General features: G+C 34.7%; 2 protein-coding genes across 2 annotated transcripts in view; both read left to right on the top strand.

Moving 5' to 3' along the window:
- Nucleotides 1-14,056, top strand: part of SCN3A (sodium voltage-gated channel alpha subunit 3) — a 113,786-nt gene extending 99,730 nt beyond the window's left edge. The window contains exons 23-29 of the mRNA XM_006182595.3: nt 3,025-3,147; nt 5,417-5,689; nt 6,541-6,594; nt 7,431-7,568; nt 8,599-8,703; nt 10,024-10,294; nt 10,808-14,056. Coding sequence (XP_006182657.2) covers nt 3,025-3,147; nt 5,417-5,689; nt 6,541-6,594; nt 7,431-7,568; nt 8,599-8,703; nt 10,024-10,294; nt 10,808-12,003 — 2,160 coding nt within the window. The 3' untranslated portion in view covers nt 12,004-14,056. The remainder of the gene's footprint in view (nt 1-3,024; nt 3,148-5,416; nt 5,690-6,540; nt 6,595-7,430; nt 7,569-8,598; nt 8,704-10,023; nt 10,295-10,807) is intronic.
- On the top strand, nt 338-710 carry LOC116663644 (ATP synthase membrane subunit DAPIT, mitochondrial). Its single transcript, XM_032479601.1, has one exon. It carries the CDS (start codon nt 423-425, stop codon nt 597-599), a length of 177 nt encoding a protein of 58 aa, XP_032335492.1. The 5' UTR covers nt 338-422; the 3' UTR covers nt 600-710.
- Nucleotides 14,057-26,631: the final 12,575 nt, after the last annotated feature.

Raw genomic sequence — 26,631 nt, 5'->3', positions numbered from 1 at the left:
GCAAGCTTTTGCACTGAAATATATCATCTAAATGTATGCAGGTGACCATATGGTTTCAATCTTTTAACTGTTTATACCAAACATAAAAAATTATCATTAGCCATTTTTAAGGGAAATAAATTCATATCACTTGGTTCATTAACCAGTCACAGGACTTCCAGGGTCTTCTTCCATTCTCAAAACTAAAAAACCTATGGGAATTGGGGGAATTTCGGGGTGTTTGCACTAGATAAGTAAAACAAACAAAACACTGATTATCCAATTATTGTTCATCCAGGAGCAAAATAAATCCAGTTCCTAAATTTAAAAAAAAAAAAAAAAAAAAAAAAAAGGAGGCGGCTTCTTCTGGGTGGGCTGAGGGGCAGCTGCGTACATTGAAGGACACAGGCTGCAGAGTTGGTGTCTTTTGGAAGACTGAAATCATGGCAGGTCCAGAAACTGATGCCCAATTCCATTTCACTGGCATCAAAAAATATTTCAACTCTTACACTCTCACAGGGAGAATGAATTGTGTTCTGGCCACATATGGAAGCATTGCTTTGATAGTCTTATACTTCAAGTTAAGGTCTAAAAAAACTCCAGCTGTGAAAGCAACATAAACAGATCCTAAACTGTACCTCATCTGTTAAGTTCCCATGCCTAAAGAAGCTAATGTCAGCTCATCATGTGATACTCAATTTGTACAATAAATTATGAACCTGGAAAAAAAATTCCTTCTCATTATTCCTTTCCTTCTCAGTCTCAAGAGAGGCTGCCATAGGAATGTGAAAAGGTGCGGATGACAACTAAGCCCCTGAAGCCTCTAGCACAGTCAGTTTCATGTATTTTCTGGGTAGTGAGGTACTTAAAATCATGTAAATTTGTACTAAAAATTCAGTTTTTGGCAGATTTTGTTACACTTTGCATACATTAGCAAGAATGCCTTTTGTGTTTAGCATAAAAGAGAGGAAGATTAAAATACTATACATTGAAGGTTGAGGACAAAGTTGCTGAGGTGAGAAACACACTGGACTCGGAAATAGAAATTCCAGTTATGTGCTTTCCCCCTTGCTACTTTTTCTTGGACTAGTCATTTACTTCTCTGAGACACAGATAATGAGTGAAAAAGATCACTGTAAGTTGTAAAGCACTCTACCAATATAAGGTATTATCTTCAAATTTTAAGTATATTGCAACTCTTGTAAATTATTTATTTCAAAATTGCCTTTAAAGCATATTGTTTTTCACAATAGTTAACTCAATAAAATGAGTTTTTGTCCTACACAAAATGATAGGAGGACCATTGAGAAGGCAGGCAGTTCACTAATGCCCAGATTCTCTAGCAACACACAGAGGGCCCCCAGTGTGATGGGGTGGTTATATGCAGGTGATGCCTCCCAGCTTTCAACCCACAACTTGCTGTCCTTCCAGAACTTCTGGTTCTGGCCTTTTTTTTTTTTTGCCTTTCAAAGCATGAGCTTCCTTACTTCAGGGTCTAGAGAAATCTGTAGCTATTTTCTTTAAATGCCCAGGGTCTAGAGAAATTTGCAGCCATCTTCTTTAAATGAGTGAAGTCTTGAGAAAGCAGCTTCAAAAACTTGAAGCTGTGAATGCTTCCTGAGGCAGAGGAACCCAGAATATAGAAGCCTGTGTGTTCTCTAATAACCTTTCCAGTCTTCTGTAGCAGTGGATACTAGACAGAAATAAATAGCTCAATAAATTATACTGCCACTAGTCAAGTTTAACATTCAAGTCTTTTTTTTTTTCTGTTCAACTCTGTGACATACATGTTAAATTAAACAATGAGAGGACAGTGGTTCCATTTGCCTTTAAAGCTTTGGTTCTGTCTTTTATGTAATCCTTTATACTATGGCCCTTAAGCCATCTAGTGGTTGTAATAATTTAACTTCTCTCCTGTGCATCAAGAAATGGACTAGTTATATACAATCCTCACAAGAATTGAGAAGATAATCATTCAAGTCATATTCTGTGTTCTGTGGTTCAGATTAAGAATGAGTTTTTGATAATGGGTACAAAAGGTTAAGACACAGTTTTGAAGTCAGATCTCTAGGATTCTAACTTCTTCTCTTTTTGCCTGTGCATCTTTTTTCCCTTTTGGGGGTTGGGGGAGCAGAGAACTCAACTTCCTCATCAGTGGAAAGGCAAAAGTAATAGTACCTATTTCTTGAGATATATACATATAAGACACTCAGAATAGAACCCAGCATATGGTAAATTTTCAATAAATATTACACTGAAAGGAAATCAAAGCAAATAGTCTCTTCCTCCCAAAGACATGTCTTCTTTAACTTTTCATATATTTAAGTAAAATTTAACATGTGTGTAAATATTAGAAAGATGTATTATCACTCTGAGAGGTACTGCATTCTAAATCATAAGTTCAATAGTTTAAGTTAAAAGTTTTTCATTATTATGAAACTACATGGTCTGATAAAATGTTTTTAGAGGTAATATTTTCTTCTTTTTTTATTTATCTAACATATATTGACTAAAGCATATTCAACCAGAGATTATTAGAAATGTTAAAAGAATGTTTCATCTCAGCGCATAAAAAGCTAATGTGACCTGGAAGGGGAAAGAAGATATCCAACCAATTGACTCTATTACATGGTAAATACGTCCAAAACACATAACCAAGATACTACATAAATTTGGAAGAGAAAAGTGATTTCTAATCAATGACATTAAGCACAGATCCATGGAGGATATGGCTTTTGAATCAAATCCCAAATTATCAGTGGTATATGCAAAGGTTGAAAAGGGCTCCATGGGTGAAATATCTAACTGGAGGGGTTTATAGATGTTTATATAAACGGGCAAGGTCTCCAGTTTCACTGGTAAGAAAAGCAATAATATGAGATGAGACTGGCAATGTAAGATGATCGCACTATGTAGAAAATGAAGGCTGCCAAGGTATGTCTGAAATTATACTTGGTTGCCACTAAAGAATAGATATTACACCCTATGCCTTTAGTCAATAGTTTATTTCTTGGTGAACTGATTGACATTTTTTTCTTTTTTTAGGTTTCTTTGGTTAGCTTAGTAGCCAATGCTCTTGGCTACTCAGAACTTGGTGCCATCAAATCCCTACGAACATTAAGAGCTTTAAGACCTCTGAGAGCTTTATCCCGGTTTGAAGGCATGAGGGTAAGAATAAAAGTTCTGAATGATTCATGTCAAAATTAAACGTAAGTAATGACTTAGGTACAGAGGGGTGCCATACGCTTCTGATACTTATTTCATAAGAATTACAAAGTTTCAGGGCAGAAAACTTAAAGATCACTAAGCCTAGATTCATGAAACTACAACAGGGCCCTCAAAAATTGTGGCAGAACAGAACTAGAATCCAGCTCTTCCGATGACAACTCAAGGATGTTTCCACAACATCTAAAAACAAAGTGATGCCATTTATTTCTTTTCATTGTTTATATACTTTAAAATGACTAACTACTACTGGCATTCATCCTAGGAGAGTTTCCTCCTCTCAATAGATAGTTTGATTTCTTAAAAAATTACTAGTAATGAATGAAAGGTAAAATGGTTTTTGTGTTTTACTTTTTCAGTTAATATCAGTAATAAAAATAGTTGTTGTACAAGAAAACAACACTAAATTGTAGCCTCTGACAAAATATATATATCCTAAACAACCAAAGTAGAGGTTAGGATAATTAACTAAGCATTGCAGGCAACACCTGGGGTTTGTTTTGTAGATCTCCCTTTTAAGTGAGCATTCTCAATAAGGTTCACTTTTTCCAATAGCACTTGTATTTTCCTCTCCAGCTCGCTTCCTTAGTGTATATTTTATGCATCGAAACATAAAGTACACACTTACATACACACCCACTTGCCACGCCCCTCAAAGTATTATTTAGCACAAAGGCCAGCTTTGTTTAATCCAGCTTGCAAATGCACATGGATATTGAATTTCTTCTAGGCCATAGGGCTTTTACGTTAGGAGGTGGTTTGTTTAAGCAATAAAAACACTTCAGCCTTAACTTTGAGATTCACTCACCAGGGAGAATAAAATCACTCTCCAGATGCACTGTATGCAAAGAAATATTTGGTTTTACATTATAATTTTATCTCATTGCTACCTAATAAAGTCACAAGATAAAATTAATAAAATTTATTATGTAATTTCACTTTTTTTCACATCAATCTTTTACCATTACTGACATTACATAAGCCTTCATCTGGTTGCACAGTTTCATATTAGTAATTCATTTCTGAGGGGAGATAGCAATTGAACAAAATAAAAAACTTGTAAGTTTGCTCTAATTTGAAAATTATTCTAAGTTTGGCATTTTTAATTCAGTCATATGGCAGAATTAACATTCTAGGTATAAAATATGGTAAAAGGTATCATGAATTTATTTGATGATAAAAGAACTTGTGGAGGTCATTTTATATAAATGTGGGAGGAAAAACTGGTTTACGTAAAATATATAAGAAAATTTCCAAAAGAAATAAAATTTGAGTAGCATATAAAATTTTTACCACTTTGGATTTCAGGCTTTGATATTAATTTAAAAATTCTTTGGTGTTGATTTCTAAAATAATGGTTACAGTATTTTAAAATAAAACAATAGTTTCACTTAAGTGCTTAACAAAATTGTCCAAATATGAACCAGATTAATTAAAGGAAGATACAAATCACTAGAGATCTGAAAATACATATTAATCTCTTTTGAATTTAATTAGAGGAAAGGTGACTGAATTTCTCCTTCATGAAATAGGTTGGCCTGCTTTGTTGAAGTAACATGTGACCCAAAGTGAATATTTAAGAGATCTAGAATAATAACAATGGGAATACATTCAGTATTTTTATGTCCAGATATAAATTCCATCTCATTTCTTAACTTAATATACTTTTTAAAATTGAGAATTAGTAATAGGGGAAAAAAGAACCTTGTAAATTCCTAATACTATTCTTCATAGTCATAAAAAGTTAACTTGATCTGGGGATACAAATTTAAGGCATTATTAATACTTTGTTTATTTGTAAAAGGTTTGTTTAACTACATTATCAAATCATCACTCATTCATTAACACTCTTGAAAATCGGAATGTATTGCTGAATGATTATTTCTTCTGTTGGTAGTAAATGCATCTTCTTTTTTCTTTTTTCTCCCTAGAATACAATCATTTTCTGACTGCATCTTACTATATCAGGTTTTTGTTTCTTTCTTTTCACACTTTGGCATATTTTCATTTCCTTAAATCCTTTAACATTTTAGTTGTGTCAGTTTGTTTTCCTGTATCGAATATGTCCCAGGAAATATCAGAAGAAACAATATGTCCACCTAGATTTTTATTTAACTCATATCACAGCCATTTTAGTATTAAATAAATGATGGAAGAAACGTTTTCCATTTTAATGATTTGTAAGCTGGCTTATCCTCATCTCTTCCTCTAGGTGGTTGTGAATGCTCTTGTTGGAGCAATTCCCTCTATCATGAACGTGTTGTTGGTCTGTCTCATCTTCTGGCTAATCTTTAGCATCATGGGTGTGAATTTGTTTGCTGGAAAGTTCTACCATTGCGTAAACACAACAACAGGTGACATGTTTGATGTCAGTGACGTTAACAATCTGAGTGATTGTCAGGCTCTCGGCAAGCAAGCTCGGTGGAAAAATGTGAAAGTAAACTTTGATAATGTTGGTGCTGGCTATCTCGCATTGCTTCAAGTGGTAAGTGCCTACTGTGTGCATTCTGAAAATGTTTTCAAAATATTTCAAGTAAGTTCATTTCTTTCTTCTCTGCTTGAGTGATTAATATCTGACAGTACAAAAGTAGCTGATGATGATACTGCTACTATTAGCTTGTCTTGACTGTAAAGATATTTTGCAGTGATTTCATAATGTATTTTCCCCAGCGTTCAGCTGTTCGTATGTTCTAATGCAATTTTATATTTCTGCTTGTTTTTTCTTGTTATATTATTGAGTGCTATTGTGTTATTACTGTTTTTAGTTTTCTGAAGCAATCATTGCCAAATAAGCAATTTTATGTATTAAAATAATGCATTCTATTGTTGTGATTAATTAAGTGTATGGATTATTAGCTAGATAATTGTACCAACATTTAAGGAGTATGGGTCTACTATGTGTGGAAATGCAAATCTTACGGCATGAATATCAAAATGTGTAATATTTAATAATTTTGACTTAATTGACAGTATATTAACTAATCAATAATCATTTAAAGAAAATGATTGAGTAGTGTTTAAACACACCATAGGTTTGAATCATAGAGCTTACCTTTTGGTATGAAAGGGATTTCAGACTGAGATAAATTTCACCCAGTTAAATTTTAGTGTAGAAAAAACACAAGAATATCTTCCAAGACAAAGAAAAAGAGTTCCAGATTTGAAATAAAATCTTGTCCTATTTCAACTTCACTATTCATTCAATTAATTTCAATAGAATATTTCATAATATTGTACAAAAAATTATTTTTAATAACACTACCAGATTTTCACATAGTAAAATGCATATTTTGGGATTAGGCTTTTATGCAGAATTCAAATATATGTTGTTTACAGGCCACATTTAAAGGCTGGATGGATATTATGTATGCAGCTGTTGATTCACGAGATGTAAGTATCACTCAAATACTATTTATAGCTACTAGATTTTTCCATAGTGAACATTTGTGATAATTTAACTGAAAGGCCCAGAATTTTGTGTTAAATGCAATCAGAACATTTACAACTGCATGTAGAAATTATCTTTTCAAGTCAATTCACTTCAATATAAATGATATTTTGGTTAATACGTACCTATTATATATCTAATATGAAAGGGTATCTAACTGCACGGATTATAAAAATCAGATTGGTCCAGTAAATGAGATTTTTAAGATTGGGAAAGCTGCTCAGTGGGGAAGTAACCTGTCTCTCCTTATTCCTCAAGAGTATGATAAACCAGTCTGTGAAGCAGTTCCCAAAAATATCATGATAAAAAGCAAGCAAGTTCCAGAGTTTTTCAAGTTAGAAAACAGGAATAAAAATAATTTCTCAGAACATATCTGTTTATGCTGAATTTTCCTCTGAGAAGTAGATGTTCTATTATTAAAGCCATATCTCCAAGAGCTAGCATTTCCAAACCCAAGTTGAAAACACTGCAAAAAAATTATAGTAAGACTAATAATAGGTTTAAAATGTTTGCCTTGTTAATACCACTGTTATTTACCCTAAAGAATATGAACAGGCAAGCCACAATGGGAAAACAGATTCAAGACCAAACATAAAAATAACAAACTTTCATTATACTAGACCATACTACTTTGAAAAAAGAACTGCATTTGCAGAACAATATCTCAGGCCAAGGCAAAATAGCTCTATAGTAAGTAACAACAATCACCAAATTTGTTATTTGGCTCAAGTATTTATTGTGTTTTTAAATATTATTTAATATTTTCAATATTATTTAGGTTAAACTTCAGCCTGTATATGAAGAAAATCTGTATATGTATTTATACTTTGTCATCTTTATCATCTTTGGGTCATTCTTCACTCTGAATCTATTCATTGGTGTCATCATAGATAACTTCAACCAACAGAAAAAGAAGATAAGTATTCCTCAGCTCTCACCTTTCTCCATTCTGAGGTTCTGTCTGTTATACATCCAAATAACCAGGATACTCATAGTCATGACAGACTTAGATCATTTTTAGATTCTTTTCCATTCACTATGTGGTCAATTCAGTTGCAGAGGATTCCAATCTCTTATCGGTGGCTCCTCTCCAGGTTCATCCTCTGCAGATCTCGTGTAGTGTCTTTCTGACTCAAAAATTCGACCACTGCTTCAAAACATCCAGTGGGCCTCAATGTTTTATCCTTGCTTACAGAACCTTTCAGGATTATCTCTACCCAGTTTTTCAGCTTCATCTTCTCCCACACCACATTTTCTATACCTACTTCCTTACTCCGCAGTCACCACCCACCCACCATTAATACTATCACTTGCTACACACATAGCTACATGGATTTTCTGCCCTTTTCTGAACAAGGCATGCTCTTGTCCCTCCATGACCTTACATAGGATATTTTCTCTTCCTAAAATGCTTTGCCTAACAAACCTTTAATAATTATTTAAGGTCTAGCTTAGGGGTACTCCCCTATATAAAGCCTGTTTCTGAGTCTTGTAGTTTATTGTTTTCTCTGCAGTGTTTTTTTTGTCCCCCATATAGACACTGTGTCTTATACCTATGTAATTCCAATACTGGGTACATTGTCTAGCACACAGGAAGTGCTTAAAAATTGTTGAATAAAGAAGTAAAACTGTCAACACTGAAATAGCTAGGAAAAGACTTTTTCCTTCATGAAAATATATTTGAGACCCCTAAGCCTTCTCCTAAACATAATATAATCAAATTAGAATCCTGTACTAATCTAAGTTTTATGTGATTATGGGTTTTACATAATATTAAAATATTCAGAATTTCACATAAATAGAAAAGGCAGGATAAATCTATACAAAATGAGATAATATGCTTTAAAAATTGAAAAAAGGATTAAGGGAAAGACTCAGAAATACTTTTGTAAAAGTACTGTGGTAATACATGTTGGATTGTAACCAGTTTTATACTATGTCTTTACTTTGGAGGTCAAGACATCTTTATGACAGAGGAACAGAAAAAATATTACAATGCAATGAAGAAACTTGGGTCCAAGAAACCTCAGAAACCCATACCTCGGCCTGCAGTAAGAATTACTCATCTCCTTTAACATTCCAAAGACCTATTTCTGTATGATGAAATTAGACAGTGCTCTGGATCAGAACATATTGGGTGATATCACCAATATATAGTATGTCCTAATTGTAAAGTTCATATTGTGTAACACAATTCACAACTACTGTTCTCAGTAAGAATCATTAAGTTCTTAAAAATGAGGCAATGTTCTTTAGATTGTCCGTTGAAAACCTTCAAGTCAGGGTTCCTGATAACTGCTTCCAAAACAAGCTTCATGCTCCTGCTGCCACCTACTGCTGCCAACAATGCACCCGGCTCCTGCTCCTCTGCTCTTATTATATGGCACCCTCTTGTCCTTTTAGGTAGATGCAGTTTTCCAGACTTCCATTCTACACCCATGGCCTCCCTCTATGCTGTTGGTTTTCTCTATTCTTATGACTACTAGACAATACTCTTAACCTTTTGAGGAAAGGAAAAGGGTGTCATCAAAATAGTTTGTTTCACCAAATACACTCACACAAAAGACATTCAGAATGCATACTCTATAGAGCTTCATTATAGTGGAAAGACATAAAAATGGAGGATTATGTTCACAGAGCTGTACTCTAAATCATCTACCCTCTTAGATGGGTAAGGAAAAAGGAAATTGAGGCCCAAAGATATGGTACCCAAAGTCACAAAGCCTGTAATCTCTAGAACTGGGACTTCACAAGGTCTCATGAATCCTAGAAATAACTTCACTTTAACACATTTTTAAGAGTAATTGGAGCAGGGAGAGGGTGGGAGGGAGGAGGTAGGGAAGGGTACACAAAAGGGCGTAAATCTGCTTTACTGATGGTCATTTAAATATTATAGTTAGAAGACGCAGAATTAAATAGTAAATGACTGACATATTTTGAGGGATGGAGAGACAGAAATAAGATATAAATCAAAATTCCCAAAGTGTTGACAAATGAATTGACATATTCATCCATCTAAAAGTCTGTCTATTTTACCCTACTTTGTAAATCTTCATTATTAGTTGTCCTTATTTTTTATAAAAATTATCATAGTTATTAAAATTAAGCAAAGCCCATGCATATTATCAGCCAGTTGCCACCAATTTATGTCTAATTCAGTTCTGTCTTCCCATGGGACCCAAATAAAACAATTACGTTTTGTTTTTGTCATATGACATTTTTCATTTCTTTCTCTTTTAACAGATTTGTTTGGGGTAATGTGAGAAGGGTGCATATCTCCAGAGCCATATGTGGAAGGACTTCATCTGCAATTTTACTGGATCATTATTTATGAAATATGCCTATTAACCTTCTCCCTCCTCTCTCTCTAGAACAAATTCCAAGGAATGGTCTTTGATTTTGTAACCAGACAAGTTTTTGATATCAGCATCATGATCCTCATCTGCCTGAATATGGTCACCATGATGGTAGAAACTGATGACCAAAGTAAATATATGACTCTAGTTTTGTCTCGGATCAACCTTGTGTTCATTGTCCTGTTCACTGGAGAATTTGTGCTGAAACTTTTCTCACTCAGATACTACTACTTCACCATAGGCTGGAACATCTTTGATTTTGTGGTGGTGATTCTCTCCATTGTAGGTAAGAATCGTTTGTTTACAAAGAAGTGCAGTTGTAGGAAATGTCCTCCAAGGCCTGCCAGCTATGTAATATGGAAATTAGATCTGAGAATCATGTTGTGTGTAGATCTAAAGTTTAACACTCTTGTTCATTTCTCACTAACTGAAGAATGTCAGTATTCAAAAATAGAAAATATATTTGGAGATTTTAGAAACAATTTTTGTTTGCAATTGGCACATTTCATATGTGAGGATAACTATTCATAGTAATTGGGTATATATAATCTTGTCACACCACTGTGTGAGGTTATTTAATTTGTTGGATTTTGCAAAAGTCCATTTTGGTTTATGACATTATAGAATTATTGACTAAAACTCTGTAATCTTTAATTGGTAATATTAGGGAGTGGATCCAAATAGTTAGCAGAAGTTTATATTCACAACAAATTTGTTGTTTTCATTAACCTTGCAAAGAAAAAACATTCATATAAGTCTAAGATATTCACTGTTTAGCTGTTTTCTAATTTTTCCATAGGTATGTTTCTGGCTGAGCTGATAGAAAAATATTTTGTGTCCCCTACCTTGTTCCGAGTGATCCGTCTCGCCAGGATTGGCCGAATCCTGCGTCTGATCAAAGGGGCGAAGGGGATCCGCACGCTGCTCTTTGCTTTGATGATGTCCCTTCCTGCACTGTTTAACATCGGCCTCCTGCTCTTCCTGGTCATGTTCATCTACGCCATCTTTGGCATGTCCAACTTTGCCTATGTTAAAAAGGAAGCTGGAATCGATGACATGTTCAACTTTGAGACCTTCGGCAACAGCATGATCTGCCTGTTCCAGATCACCACCTCTGCTGGCTGGGATGGGCTACTAGCACCTATTCTCAATAGTGCACCACCTGACTGTGACCCAGACACAATTCACCCTGGAAGCTCTGTTAAGGGAGACTGTGGGAACCCCTCTGTTGGGATTTTCTTTTTTGTCAGTTACATCATCATATCGTTTCTGGTTGTGGTGAACATGTACATTGCTGTCATCCTGGAGAACTTCAGTGTTGCTACTGAAGAAAGTGCAGAGCCCCTGAGTGAGGATGACTTTGAGATGTTCTATGAGGTTTGGGAGAAGTTTGACCCAGATGCCACCCAGTTCATAGAGTTCTCCAAGCTCTCTGATTTTGCGGCTGCCCTGGATCCTCCGCTTCTCATAGCAAAACCAAACAAAGTCCAGCTCATTGCCATGGATCTGCCCATGGTCAGTGGGGACAGGATTCACTGCCTTGACATCTTATTTGCCTTTACAAAGCGTGTTTTGGGTGAAAGTGGAGAGATGGATGCCCTTCGAATACAGATGGAAGATAGGTTCATGGCATCGAACCCCTCCAAAGTCTCTTATGAGCCCATTACAACCACTTTGAAACGCAAACAAGAAGAGGTGTCTGCTGCTATCATTCAGCGTAATTTCAGATGTTATCTTTTAAAACAAAGGTTAAAAAAGGTATTAAATGAATATAATAAAGAGGCAATCAAAGGGAGGATTGAATTACCTATAAAAGATGACATGATTATTGACAAATTAAATGGGAACTCCACCCCAGAAAAAACAGATGGAAGTTCCTCTACCACCTCTCCTCCTTCTTATGACAGTGTAACAAAACCAGACAAAGAAAAGTTTGAGAAAGACAAACCAGAAAAAGGAAGCAAAGGGAAAGAGGTCAGGGAAAATCAAAAGTAAATAGAAACAAAGAATTATCTTTGTGATCAACTGTTTACAGCCCAAGAAGGTAAAGTCTGTGTGTCAACTGGACTCTCAGAGGAGGTCTATGCCAAACTGACTGTTTTAACAAATACTCATGGTCAGTGCCTATAACAAGACAGTGACCTCTTCATCACTACAACTCTGTGAGTCAGGGTATCAACACTGACAAGAGGTTGCTGTTTTCATTACCAGCTGACACTGCTGAGGAGAAACTCAATGGCTACCTAGACTGTAGGGATAGTTGTGCAAAGTGATTGTTGTAACTACACCAAACACTTTTAGTACAGTACTTGCATCCACTCTATTTTTAACTTCCATATCTGCCATATTTTTACAAAATTTGTTCTAGTGGATTTCCCTGGTCGCTAATTCATAGTTTATTCATAATACTATGTCACTATTTTTATAAATGAGGTTTAAGTTGAGAAAAAATAGTATATAAGAGCTCTGTGATACTACTCCACAAGTCTCTCAAATAATCAGACAAAAGGGTTTTGCCCAAGAGATGAAATTCTTGCTCAAACCCAGAAAAAAATTTCTAATAACAATTTCAGGTATCTCCATTTTCTAGACGGCTTTAATTTTGAAAGTGTTTTAGTCTATGTTTATATCTACAGTTATGTGCCTGTAAAGTCTCCTCTAATTTTTAAAGGATTATTTTTATGCAAAGTATTCTGTTTCAGCAAGTGCAAATTTTATTCTAAGTTCCAGAGCACTATATTTAATTTTGGTTAAATGCTTTCCAAAAAAAGTAATCTAAGAAATCTGTTCTAGAAAAGTATATCTAAAGTATCACTTTAGAATAGTTGTTCCACTTTCTGCTGCAGAATTGCTTTGCCATCTTCTGCTCTCAGCAAAGCTGACATTTTATGTCAATTAAACACATCCTCTGTTATGTAAATAGTTATTTTATCCTGTGGTGCATGTTCAGATATATATATATATATTTATACACGTGTGTGTGTATATATATATATAAATATATCTTCTTATAAACAACTTATATTAAATCAAATATGTACCACAGTGTGTATGTCTTTTGCGAGCTTCCAACAGGGATGTATCCTGTATCATTCATTAAACATAGTTTGAAGACTATCACTAATGCATGTTAATTGCCTATGCTGCTCTATTTTACTCAACCCATTCTTCACAAGTCTTGGTTAGAAGAAGTCACATGTTGGTAGTAGAGTGAATTCAACCAGCTCTTGTCTAGTATGTTAAGCAGAATAGCTTGCAGTTATTTAAAAGCCCCTTTCCTTTTGCATTTTTAATTCAACTAGAGTGTCATATCATGTCTCTCTAGATTTCAAGGAAACATACTGCATACTGCATACTGTCAAAACCTATACTTCACATTTTGCTAAAAATATGTCTAAAACTTGTTTAAATATAAATAATGTAAAATATGATCAATTTTATTTGTTGCATTTTGTACATAAAAAATTATTTTCAGGTTGATGACATGGCAATTTATTTTATTTTATGCTTTTGCTTTTTATTTTTAATCATAACACCAAACTTTTGAATCCATAACACTTTTCAATGGAAACTTCCTAAAATAAATTTAGACAATAGGTTTTATGGATTTCTTTGTTACATTTTCTACCATTCCAGTAGGAGATACATTGGTCAAAAATTTAAGCCTTGATCATTTTCTACCAACTATGGTTGCCTCAATATAACCCTTTATTCATGGAAGGTTTTTTTTTTTACTCAACTTTTGTAGTATTTGCTTATGCAGACTAGTCTTATTTTTTTAATTCCTGCTGCACTAAAGCTATCAGAGATATAACTTGGGCTCTGTCCCTTTTAGCCATGAACATAGTGGCAAAGTTGTGCAATTACCTAACATGATATAAGTTTTTGTTTTTTGCACAAACCAAAAAATCACTGTTAATTCCTTTTACAAAACTATTTACTCGTAGTGTATTGATGAACTGCATGCAAGGAATTGCTATTACTAAAAAGAATGGTGAGCTATGTCATTATTGAGCCAAAAGAATAAATATTTCATTTTTTTACTGTATTTAATTTCTTGGCTTCTGTTTTTTTATTGTTGGAAGTTTAAAATATATAAAATTAATGAAACTTGTACTTGATCTGACATTTGTATACATAAAAGTTCATATGAATTTTGTAACAACCTAGTGCATAGTGCACCAAGCAGTAATACACAATAAAGACTATTAAAAGCAGTTTTTGTGAACTTTTATGTGCACAAAAGTTCAAGCCCACATGTTTCAACTTGCAGGTTCAATAACAATAATAGTAGCCATCTACAATGGTTGTCAATTTCAATTAATTTCCTTGGTTATAAATATTTTAATCTGAACTCCTTTCAGTGTAATTAATACCATTTCCAAATTTCTTGGTAGTAAATAAATGTTACATAGTTTGTTATTTAAATGTATTTTATGAACTCCTATTTACACATAAATATTAATGATGCAGTGATTGAGAATTTTTTTCAGGGTCCCTTGGATTTATGTCAGATCAAAACCAAATGTTTATTCTCGGTGGAAAATGCCAGTTGTAATGCTTATATTTTTGAAGATGAATTGGAACTAAATATGTGTATTTCATAATTTCCCCCAATGTAAACAGTATAAGATGACTTAATTGGAATTAATTGGCTTCTTTCTGTTCAAGTCAATTTTCAGATCAAATTTCAGATCAACACCATAAAGAAGTCAAAGTTCTTACTTTGCAAAGTCCTTAGCCTTTTTATGCATCTATTATATAATCATTAGCCAAGTAACCTATGAATTAATATGCATTATATCTAAGATCATATGTCCAGAAGAGTATCTTCAGTTGCAAAAAAACAAAAACAAAAAACAAAACTTTAAAAAATATATCTGGCTAAAGGATATTCTGAAAATGTTCAGAATACAGATTTGCTAATGTAATTTCATGGATTTTTTTTAAATGATTACTTTCACAAGAAAAAACCTATTATTAAACCTCATGAAGAATTCTACTAAAAACAGAATTAATGAAGCTGGACATAGAAATAACAATACTATGAAATTAAAGAAGCTTAAATTCACCAATGAGTGATACTAAATGGCTGCCCTTCGTAAAGAAAAACCATTTGTGTGGAGAGAAAAATGGGTATTCTGCATTTCAAATAATGTAACTAAAAGATTATAGCTATATAAATGTCTGTGTTTAACTAGTTTTCAAATAATTAGAATACAATAAAATAACTTGAAAATCATTCTGATGTATTTCAAACCACTCAGTAGTAATCATAAAGTTCTTGTTGACCATTTTTGTGGAAATGTAAAAAGTAAAAAGAACTGAACTGAGAGTTCAAACATCTGGCTTTTAGTTTCAGTTCTGGTAAAAAATTAGCAATGTAATCCAGGCAAATCAAATTCTGGTCCCTCAGATTTCCCATCAATTGAATGGGAATGCTGGATTAGGGATGTTGTCTAGTAGTACTTTAACTCAACGATTTTATCTTCAAAATCAAATTCCCTATTCAAAATGAGTAATCCCTTTTAGATAAAGTAATAATGAAAAATGTATACTGTCAATACACCTTTTAAAATATTACTCAGATAACTAAATAAACAGAAATACATTTGATCTTGACTTTAGCCCCATTAAGGAAAAAGTATTCTTGTCCACGAAGATATTTTTTTTTACCACAAAGTTGAAGGATGTTTTAAATAATTGAAAGAATGGCTAGTGTTTCTTTTTTATGATGCTACAGCTTTCTAAAAGACAACACTTAGTAATAACAAAAGAGATTAAAACAAAGGAATCATTAGTTATTTGTAATATTGTCTTAAACCAAAAGTGTACTTACTTCTTGTCATTAACATTCGCCACAAAACTTCAAGAAGTTGGGCTTAAATCTTGTATTCCTTAGAGCACTATTTTCATTACAAAAAAGTAAAGGATGTACATCATTCTCTTATGTTAGAATAACAGCTAAAATGTTTTATTCTTTTTACAAAGAAAGACATTAATGATTTGATGTTACCAAACTTTTGTTGTAACTGACTCCTATGTGTCCTTTCATCTGCAGTATTTCTCCTTTGCTCTTCTCCCCAGAATCTGTCTCCAATAATTCTGCCAATTGACATACTGAAGCACATATCTGAAATCTAAAACTGACAGCACCCTATTATTCAGATAATTCATTTTCCTTTCTTATTATGGAGTTAAAAAAAATCCTACATAACCTGCCCCTTACTTATCCCATTACTATCATCTATCATTGGCTACCACTTCACAACTCATGCCTTCTCCCTGTAATCTCCAATTACACAATTTTTTTTTACATCTCTTCTGTCTTAGAACATGCTACAGTCTTTGCCTGAAATGTCTTCCCCTCTCTTTTTTCCCCTGGCAAATCGTTGCTCATCTTTGAAGAACTGACTCAAGTATCATCATCTTGTAGGAAACTTCCTCAGATTTCCCCAAATCATTTCTCCTCAGACTTCCTACTGCGCATCTATGATGGTATGTACCATACTGTGCTGTATTACCTCCCTTGCATTTATCTCTTCTAACAGATTGTAGTACATCCAAGATATGGGATGCAACTCACTACTTTTCTCACCCTTCTATCCTTTATCAGCAATGACTAGCAGGGTATGTGTCTATCAGTTTTCAGATACATTGTTAGAATTGATTCTTCCAGGAACACACAAAAATCTTTAAATGACCAACAATAATACCAGTAAATTTTTTCCAGCCCTTACTGAGGATGACTTTCAAATTTATTAGCATCTAAATTCAGCTAAATCACCATCCAGTTAGCTGAAAGAGATACAAGTATCTTAGAAATACTATATTCCTTGTAACAATAGTTTTCAAGTAAATGTCTAACAAAAAATTTCATTTCATTAATTTGTCAGTGAAAGGATAGTTTTATTTAGTCACCCTCAATTAGAAATATGTTGTATGGGTAACAATATACTCAGGTTTTATTCCACATCCTTAATCAGGTACATATTCTTCACCTTAGTAACTCATGGGTACACTAGTAATACACTGATAACTAGGATTTTGCTTGATGAATACATAGTTCCAGCATTAATGAGACAATTATCGTAAAATCTTTCTGTCATAAAATATCTAAACACAGAGAACAAAATATTTTTAAAAGACCATTTTAATATATGGTTGGCCTTACTAGAAAACAAGGGAAACTCCTTAGGGCTGATAGTGAAACGTAAACAAGTACCGAAGTCAGAGGCTATTCTATGGGCACCTATTGATCCCAGTGACCTATAGCTTGGTTTCAAATTGCCTCCATACAGAAATAGAAGATGAAGATTTGGACTGAATATTAGTTACAGATCCCGTATAAATTCAAGACCCACAAAAATCTACCAACTTAATGAAAGTATTTTTAAAAATCAACCTTGCAAAAGCAGATAGAAAGAAACCTTAGCAAGCAAATTCTTCTGCCTTGTCTTAGCTCTGGTTTACAGAAAAAGTCTCTCTTAAGATTTATAGTCTTAGACCTAGAATTCACTTGGATTTATGATCCAAATTTATACCATATGCCTAGTACAAAATACTGCAAGCGAAAAATTCAATTTAAAGTACGCACAAGTTGCCGGTGGTTTCAGGCTTCTGGTAGAAACTAATTGAAATCTTTTCTAAAAGACCACACCTCGGGTGAGGCCTTAAAGACTTCCCACAAATAAAGTCCAAGAAACATGAACTAACAAAAAGAGAAATAACAAAACAATGAGAAAACAAAGCTGCAGAGTGAAAAAGGGAAAACATATTCACAAACTCTTCAGACATAGGATAGAATTATGTTTAATAATATTAGAAAAGTAAACTGTGAGTAACAATGTAGTAAATAAATTTATGAGTAAAAAAACATCACTAAGGGATATTAAGGAAGGCCTAAATAAAGGAGAGATATAATGGATGGTAAAATTCAATATTATTAGATAGTCATGTACACAGACTGAGATACATATTATCTCAGATATGTATAATGCAATCTCAACAAAACTTTAAATCCCAGTAGGTTTTTCCTTAATGGAAATTGACAACCTGATTCTGAAATTTGTATTTAAAAACAAAACCAAGTAAGGCCAAGACAATCTTGACACAAAAGAACATAGTTGGAGAATTTTATACTGCCCTAAAAAAAAAAATTATGAGGCACACTTGAAGAATATCATGCTATTTATAAAAATAAAGGTAATAACTGAAATTAAAACAAAAAGGAAGACTTAAGATCTGCCCTCCTGAAACAGTGTGCAGAGCATGCACTGAAATTGCATGCATCTCTGCCAGTCTCCCCCACACCTGGACTTATTCCAGTACATGCCCTGGCCTGAAGTGAGCACCCACTCAGGCCCTGCTTGCTTCATGACACAGCTCCACAGTGTGGCTAGGGCTGCTGTGGCAGAAGGGTACCTCAGCTGTAAGGCACAAAGGTGGCTCAGACCCAGAGCATCTTAGTAGGACAGAGGCAGACATTACTGGCACTTAGACAAGCAGTACATCAGAACTGGTCTGGGTCTCTGACTGCAGCCACCCAGTCACAGCTCACGCCTCAACCCATGCCTAGCACCCACACAAGCTCTGCCTGCTCTACAGCACAGCTACACACTACCACCAAGGTAAATACTCTATGTTATCACTTGTATGTGAAATCTAAAAAAATAAAACAAATGAAAACATATAATTAAACAGAAACAGACTCACAGATATAGAGAACAAACTATTGGTTACCACTGGGGAGAGGGAAGAGGCAGCACGGAATCAGTATGGGGTTAAGAGCTACAAACTATTATGTATAAAATACATAAGCTACAAGGATATACAGTACAGCACAGGGAAATACAGCTATTTTGTAGTAACTTTAAATGAAGTATAGCCTATAAACATATTGAATCACTGTTGCACACCTGAAACTAATATAATACTGTAAATCAACTATACTTCAATTTAAAAAAAAAGAATTCTAAAGTCTTTTGCATTGTTCAGGAGTTTGATAAAGACATTAACTTCAAATTTTGCTTAAAATGCTAACTAAAATTTCAAGAATATACATGCAAAGACAAGAAATGGAATAAAAATGTTAAAATCATTACAGGAGGAAAATGATATAACTTGATACTTAATAAATTCAAAAGCACAAGAGGGAAGAGAAAACAGAAAAAATAAAGCAAAGTACAAAACAACTTGGTGTAAATTAATAATAGTCAGCATGTAATGGACAAGTGCTCATTATGTTCTAATCTAATCATTTTCAAATACTCTGCATGGTGATGCTCACATTATCCCTACAAAGATAAGAAATATGAAGAAATTGAGATACAAGTAATATTCTTAACTTGCCCAAGGATGCTTTGCTGGGAAGAACCACAATAGAGATATTAATCCAGGCAAACTGGCTGTAAAGCCAATATCCTCTCTCACCAGCAAAACAACTATATAAGAGGTCAAAATTATTAAGATCTATTATTTAAGATCTCTGGAAATCATCCTAAGGGCATACAGCAAATGGAGAAACATTCCTTTAGGAAAATCCACTAAATATGAGGAAGAACAATGAGGGTCTGTGGCATTTGAGCCACAACTCACTCTCTTCTCCGGCCCCCAGTTCTATGTTACAGAAACTTTATCTGGGGCATTCTAAGAAGGCAGGACTGCCTCTGTCCCTAGTGCCCAGCCCCAGGAGAAACAGGCTGCCAATATGTTAATTACTGCATCATACTGTTTTATTGTCCAGGATGACTGTGTTACACAACTCTAGAGGGAAATAAAAGTCACACTATATTCCATAAAAAAGGTATACTCTGGAGAACAGCTCCAACACAGAACATAACATCATGGCATTGGTGATATCTACAGTAATATGTCAGTAATATGTTAGTAATTACCAGTAAATACATTAAACTATCCAATTAAAAAGCAAAGAATATCAAGTTGATTTTTATAATCTAGTTACTTAAAATAAATAAACCTAAAATACAAAAATGCAGAAAGGTTAAAAGTAACAGGATTGGAAAATTATCAGGCAAATACTAATATAACGAATACTCACATATTTATATTATTAGTGACAAATTAATTTTATAACTCTAAGAAAATTTTAAACTGGATGCATCTATTGAACTTATCTTTAAAATATATAAAGCAAAAAGCTATTCAATCACAAGAAGAAACAGACAATATATCATACAATGAAAGATTTTAACATATTTCCTGAATAACTGATAATTCAAGTGGACAGAAAGACCTATAAGGATATGTAATCTTTGATTACAATTAGCTTTTGCTATTAGACACATAAAGAGCTCTGCAACATTTGAAAAAGTCTGTTTTTTTTCAAGTGTACATGTTGCACTTACTAAAATAAATCAAATGATAGATCAAAAAGCAAGTGTCAAAAAACTTCAAAGAACTAATTTCATATGGAGTACACCATGTTTCTGATTGACTTTACTTGGAAGAACAAGTGCAGAACTCCATGTCTAAGGGTGTTAACGAAAACAAGAGCAATCTTGGTGGACATTAATTAAGAGGAGGCTAGTAGCTCCATGATACAAGAACAGCAGAGCAGCCATTACATCAATAGAATGAACCAACGAACAAGAAAGCCAGAAGAGCCCTGTTGAGGTCACAGTCAATTCTATTGGTCAAGAAAGCTATATATACGCACTGGGCTTCATCCACTCAGGAGAAATCAGAACAAGAGATGGGGCAGATGTGAAAGCACTCCCTGAATTGCACATAAACCCATCAAATAGGATGGAAGGCTCATTTGCATAAAGGGCTTGAATCCAGCCTCTGACCAAACACTGACTGAACAAGAAACACTCTGCCCAAGGGGTAACTCCTAGGAAGCTAGGATGAAAAATAAGTTCAGACTCAACCCTGGCAGTCTGAAAGACTGTGTGCATGTCCAAGGTTGTACTCCCTCAGGAGCAATCAAAGAGCACAACTCTAAGCTACTAGTTCCTGGCTGAACATGGGGCTGAAAAACCTAAAGTCCCTGGCCTGGGATAACAGTCTTAAAGCCACACACATATCTAGTGGCAAGGGGTAAAAACTGAACTGGCTAAGGGGGCTCAAGTAGAAGCTTTAACCAATTAAGTGGCTAATTAATGTTGACCCAAGCGTATCCAGGCTAAGAGAGAAAAAGAAAGGAAAACAATCTTAGCAAGAAAATTAGAAGCTGCACACTATAGAGGAAATAGACTTCACACAATTAGTTTCAGCCAAATCACTAAACAAATAAAAATTAAAAGTTAAAAAAAACAAGCAAGAAAATAATAACCACCATCTTGAAGGGTAGAAGGAATGAGGAATTTCAGAGTTGAAAAACACAATAATTACAGTGAAAATGTCATTACGGGGTTCAATAATGAATTTGAGCTAGCAGAACAAAAAGTCAGCAAAGTTGAGGATAGATCAACAGAGATTACACAAGTTGAAAAACAGAGGGAAGGGAAAAAATGAAGAAAAATAAACAGCCTCAGAGAAAAGTGAGACACCATTAAGCACACCAACATGTGTCATGGCAGTAGAAAAAGAGGGAAGAGAGACAGAAAAAAAAAAAAACTGAAGAAATAACGGCCCAAATTTGATGAAAATCATTAAGCTACACATACAAGAAGATTAAAAATGTTAGCAAGCACGTGCAGAAATTGGAACTCTTGCACAATACGGGTGGGAATGCCAAATAGTACAGCTACTATGGAAAACAGTATGAAAGTTCCTCAAAAAATTAAAAACAGAACTACCGTATGATCCATCAATCCCACTTCTGCTTATTTAATCCAAAAGAATTGAAATCAGGATCTCAAAGAGATAAACATACTCCTATTTTCACTGCAGCACTACTCAAAACAGTCAAGATGTGGGAACAACCTAAATGTGCACTGACAGATGAATGGATAAAGAAAATGTGGCATGCACATACAGTGGAATACCATTCAGGACAGAAGTTCTACAGAATGAGACAAAATGAATGAACCCAGAGAGCATTATACTAAGTGAAATATTCCAGTCACAGAAAAGCAAATGCTGCATAATTCCACTTATACAAGGTATCTAAAAGTGGCCAAATTCATAGATTCAAAGATGGGAATGCTGACTGCCAGGGGTTTGGAGGAGGGGGAAATGGGGACTTACAATAGGGATAAAGCTTCAGTTAAGCAAGATGAATAAGCTCTAGAGAGCTGCTGTACAAGGACTGTACACACAGCATTTTAAGAGGGTAGATATAATTAAGCGTTCTTACAATGAAATAAAATTTTAAAAATAAATAAAAAATAAGATCTTGCTGAAACTTACTTCAGGACGGCATATAGTCTTTTTGAGGAAATATTCTGCATGTATTTGTAAACAATGTCTATTCCGCAATCGTGAGGTACAGTGATCTATATTATCTGTTTAATCACCTCTGTGTTGACGGAGTTTTTGTCTGCTTATTCTGTTACTGAGCAAAGTGGGTTAAAATCTCCCACACAGCTGTGGATTTGTCACGCTTAGATTTGGTCATGTTTCTCTTGCGCACGCACCTGGCCCAGGACGCGGAGAAGCCAAGAGAAGATGCAGAGGGTGGGCGACCTGACGGAGAGGAGGGCCCTGACAGCGCGAAGCCGCACACCCGGCCTGGTCCAGGAGCCAGAGGTGAGGAAGGAGCTCCGGCGGGAGCTAGAGAAGCCGCAAGCCCCGGGGCTGCCCGGCGCCCACAAAACAAGTTACTGCAGGCACAGTTTACCTCACTGCTTGGGGCCACGCGCCTCCCTCAGGCGGCAAATATGGCAGTTGCTTCTGTTCCGCGTGTGGAGACCGCCAAGCTGAAGCCAGACCGCAAAGGGAATTCTGGGAACCTAGTGGTTCCGCCGCGCCCCGCCCAACCCCCAACCCCCACCCCGCTTCCCTAAATTCGTTCCACCTGAAGCCAGCATCCTGGGCTAAGGAAGGCTCCGGGCTAAGGCATTCTTGACACGACCGTAACTCACTGGATTCAGGATGCTTGTTGAAGCCACAAGACAGGAAGAGACTGCCTTGAAATAAAATGTGGAGAACATTGGGAAAATTACTGTACCAGCCCAACACCATTACCAAGTAGAGCCACAGGGCAAAATAAAAAAATAAAATACATATTTTCTAGGAACAGAGCTTATTTAAAGGAATAAGTGTATGTGTAAAATAATTGCTGAGAATTTGTGGCAAATTCAAATCAAATACTCAACTCCCCGCCAATGGAATTAATCTGGTAAATTTAGGTTTGCATAATGTATACAGCACACATCTTTGTTGACTAATGATAAAACGGTTTTTTGTCTGGTCTACAATTTTAAATTATATTACTAAGTCTGTTTAAACAAAAAGCAAAGAAAGAAACTTTTTTTTTTGTCCTTTCAAATATTCATAATGTATAGCAACAATACTCCCAGGCTAAGGCAGTGTTTGTTTGGCTTTCCAATGAATGTTAATATTTAAATCATTTCAGGGAATTGGAGAATTAGAGACAAAGTTAAAGTTAACACAAGAGGGGGAGGGGCTTGTTAAACTAAGTGCCAGATGCTAGAAAAATCCTTGTGATTTGTTTTTTGTTTATGAAATAACGTTTTGGGTGTGTGGGTTTTGGGTACAGCATTATGTATAGACACAATAAAAAAAAAGACACAATTAAGAATTCTGTGCTGCAAAGAGGAGAAATGAGGTGAGATTTTCCTCAGAAATAGCCCTTCCCCCAGCTCGCAGAAGGTCTTTAGCTACAAGCAGCTTCCCGGAGGACACATGGTTGTCATGGAGACAGGAGAGGCCTCCTCTGTCCTCGGAGTAGAAACAGCAGGGCTGGTTGGTGCAAGCTTGGGAACACAGTGGTGAGCCTTTTCCTGCTTGCAGTGGACATCAAGCAATGACCTAGTACACTGAAAGAGAGAAAAGAAAAAAGAACACAAGCAAACCCACCCCTTTCCCCCACAAATACACATTCCAACACAATGATATTAGGGACAATAAGGATACTCTTTGATCACCTATCTACTTAGCTAAAATTTAAATAGATCAAAGAGCTGTTGTTAGAAAAGCAGTTTATTTCTTCTTATGTTTCATAAAGGCATAGCTATTACTACTTCAATGAAATTCAGTCTTTCTATGTAATAACAGTAGTTATTACTGAGAAGAAAAACAAATATTATAACTGGAATATATAAATTTTTTAAGAAAGTTATATACCAGTTTAGTTACTAGAATCCTTCATTAATACCAGTAATGTATATAGAAAGATAAACACAAATATTTTAAAATTTAAAATGACTAAAACAGGCACAAATAGAAATACAAATCTATTTAGTACTTATAAAGAATGTCTATTTTATAAAAATGCCCTATTTATATTATAAAACAGCAAATTAGTTCAACTAGAATTTTAAATTATAATTAAAAGTGAAAATGTAAGTCAGTGTTATTTAATAGTATTCTTTATTCTTCAACTGTCAGGACAAACATAAATGACATTTCTTTATTCTGCAATCTTATTAAATTCTAAGCACAGCTACTTTTCTAGAAAATCTATGGTCACATCTTCAATTTATGCTGACACCCTGTATCTTTTAGCAGAGAATGCAAACCTGAAAAAGGAGTATGTAAATGAAAAAGTTAATAATAAAATTAACAATAAATTTACATGAAAACTATTTTACATAGGGAGGAGTAATATTCCTGCTAAGGGATTTAGTAGAAAGAACCATGAAAACTTGGCTTCCACCTTCTGGGCTCTATTTTTTGGTCTTCCTGCCTGTAGAGAAATATTCATATTTGCTGTGAGTAGCAGTAACCCTTGTGGGCCAGCTCTGCTCCAGCAAAGACCTGAGAGTGTGCAGCTGTGCCCATGATTAAGGGAAGTAAATCTGGCCTCCCTAAATCTTAAATATATACACGTGTGTGTGTGTCCCTGTGTGTGTAATTTTCCCTTTCTTACTCTTGAAATTTTACTTCAAGAAGTTAACCCAGCTTCAAATATATAATGATTTCTCAATTTGTAGTTATCATACAGAGAACAAAACAGCAGAACTTAATCAACTCTCCCAGATACTATTTTTAATTAAATCTAAAACAGAGGATGCCATAGAAATCTCTAGAATTAGGCTACAGTTTTTGCATCTACTATGTGCAAGATTATTTTCAGCTATAATTCCCTCATTTGCATAGAGATGTAATGATAGAGTTCAAGAACCAGATTTTAAGACAACTCATTCCCAATTCTAGTTTCTACTCCAAATAGCATGATTTCAATACTGCTTTTAAAAAATAAAAATACATATTTTAAAAGATTTCTTTTCAACTTTAATATTGTGCTTTGAAAGCATATCATAGGAGTAATCATTTCCTTTAAAATAAAATGACACATCCTGCATTCCAGTTTAAAGCGGCCAACTCTCCTTAACTTAAATAGGACTTTCTACAGCTCATTTTAAAATTTGAATTTTTTAGTAGCCAGCTGATTAAAAGCAGGCTATATGCATAGACACTCTGGTCCAGTCTCCAAATTTCTCCATCCATGGAGCTGCAACATAAAATTCATTTGTTTACTGCATGCGCTCCTATGTACCCAGAATTATAAAGACCCAGAAGCTTTTACATTCATTTTAAAATATTTCCTTTTTGTAGAAGAAAACAGCCAATAAATATGTAGGCATAATATACAAATGTAAAGAATCTCCTGTTTAATCTTAATAAAGCCTATAAGAGGTCAGAAAAAAAGAGTACAACAATTATTATAGACCACTGTACTATGTGCCTGGTGTTTATATAATTTTATCTTATTTATCCATCATAAGACCCCAATAAGGCAAGTTTTATAAATGCTTTTTTATAAATGGAGAAAGTGAGACTCAGGACCACAAAATCAATGGCAGAGCCAATATTCAAATCCAGATCTGGCTGGTGCCAAATCTGCCAAAATTCAAGCCCTATTTAGAATATTGCCTCTCTAAGACTATCAGACATGTTAACTATTCCACTGCTATCTTTAGTCAATATTTCCTTGAAATCACATTTTATATTACTTAATATTTATTTAATATCCTTTTTATGTAAAGAATCAGAAGGTGTGAGAGAACAGTAAACTCTGTAGTTCCTGCCCTTGAGCTTAAAATAATTTAATTTCAGAACAAGTTGTTTTGAGTCTAAAGCCTTGATCACATGAACTGTTCTGTTCTGAATATAGAAAAAGATTGATTAAATAGACAATGTCTTACCCAATTAGGATCAGGCAGCACTGACACACATAGAAGAAATAATTAAACACAAGCACTAAAAAATGCAGCAAAGAATATAAATAGGGACAGTAGAGAGGTCAAAGCAAAATTCAGGCAAAATGATCACTGATCCAGTTAATATATTTATTGATAACCCACCATGCCTGGCACTATGCTAACTTCTGAGGAAACAACATTGGCCAAGAATATACACACTCTGCTCATAGAGTTAACTGACTAGTATCGGGCACAGAGAAGAAACAAGCATTGTCAATGCTGTGTGTCAAGGGTAAGAAAAGGGGGACATACAGGCTGCTAGGGGGACAGAAAAGTGGGCACTTAACCCAGTCTTCACTGGTTTCCTGTACAACAGGATATCTAAGTG

The sequence above is a fragment of the Camelus ferus genome, chromosome 5 (assembly GCF_009834535.1).
Source record: "Camelus ferus isolate YT-003-E chromosome 5, BCGSAC_Cfer_1.0, whole genome shotgun sequence".
Classification (NCBI taxonomy): Eukaryota; Metazoa; Chordata; class Mammalia; order Artiodactyla; family Camelidae; genus Camelus; species Camelus ferus.
The sequence above is the reverse complement of the archived record's forward strand: the minus strand, read 5'-3'. Positions and strand labels throughout refer to the sequence as shown.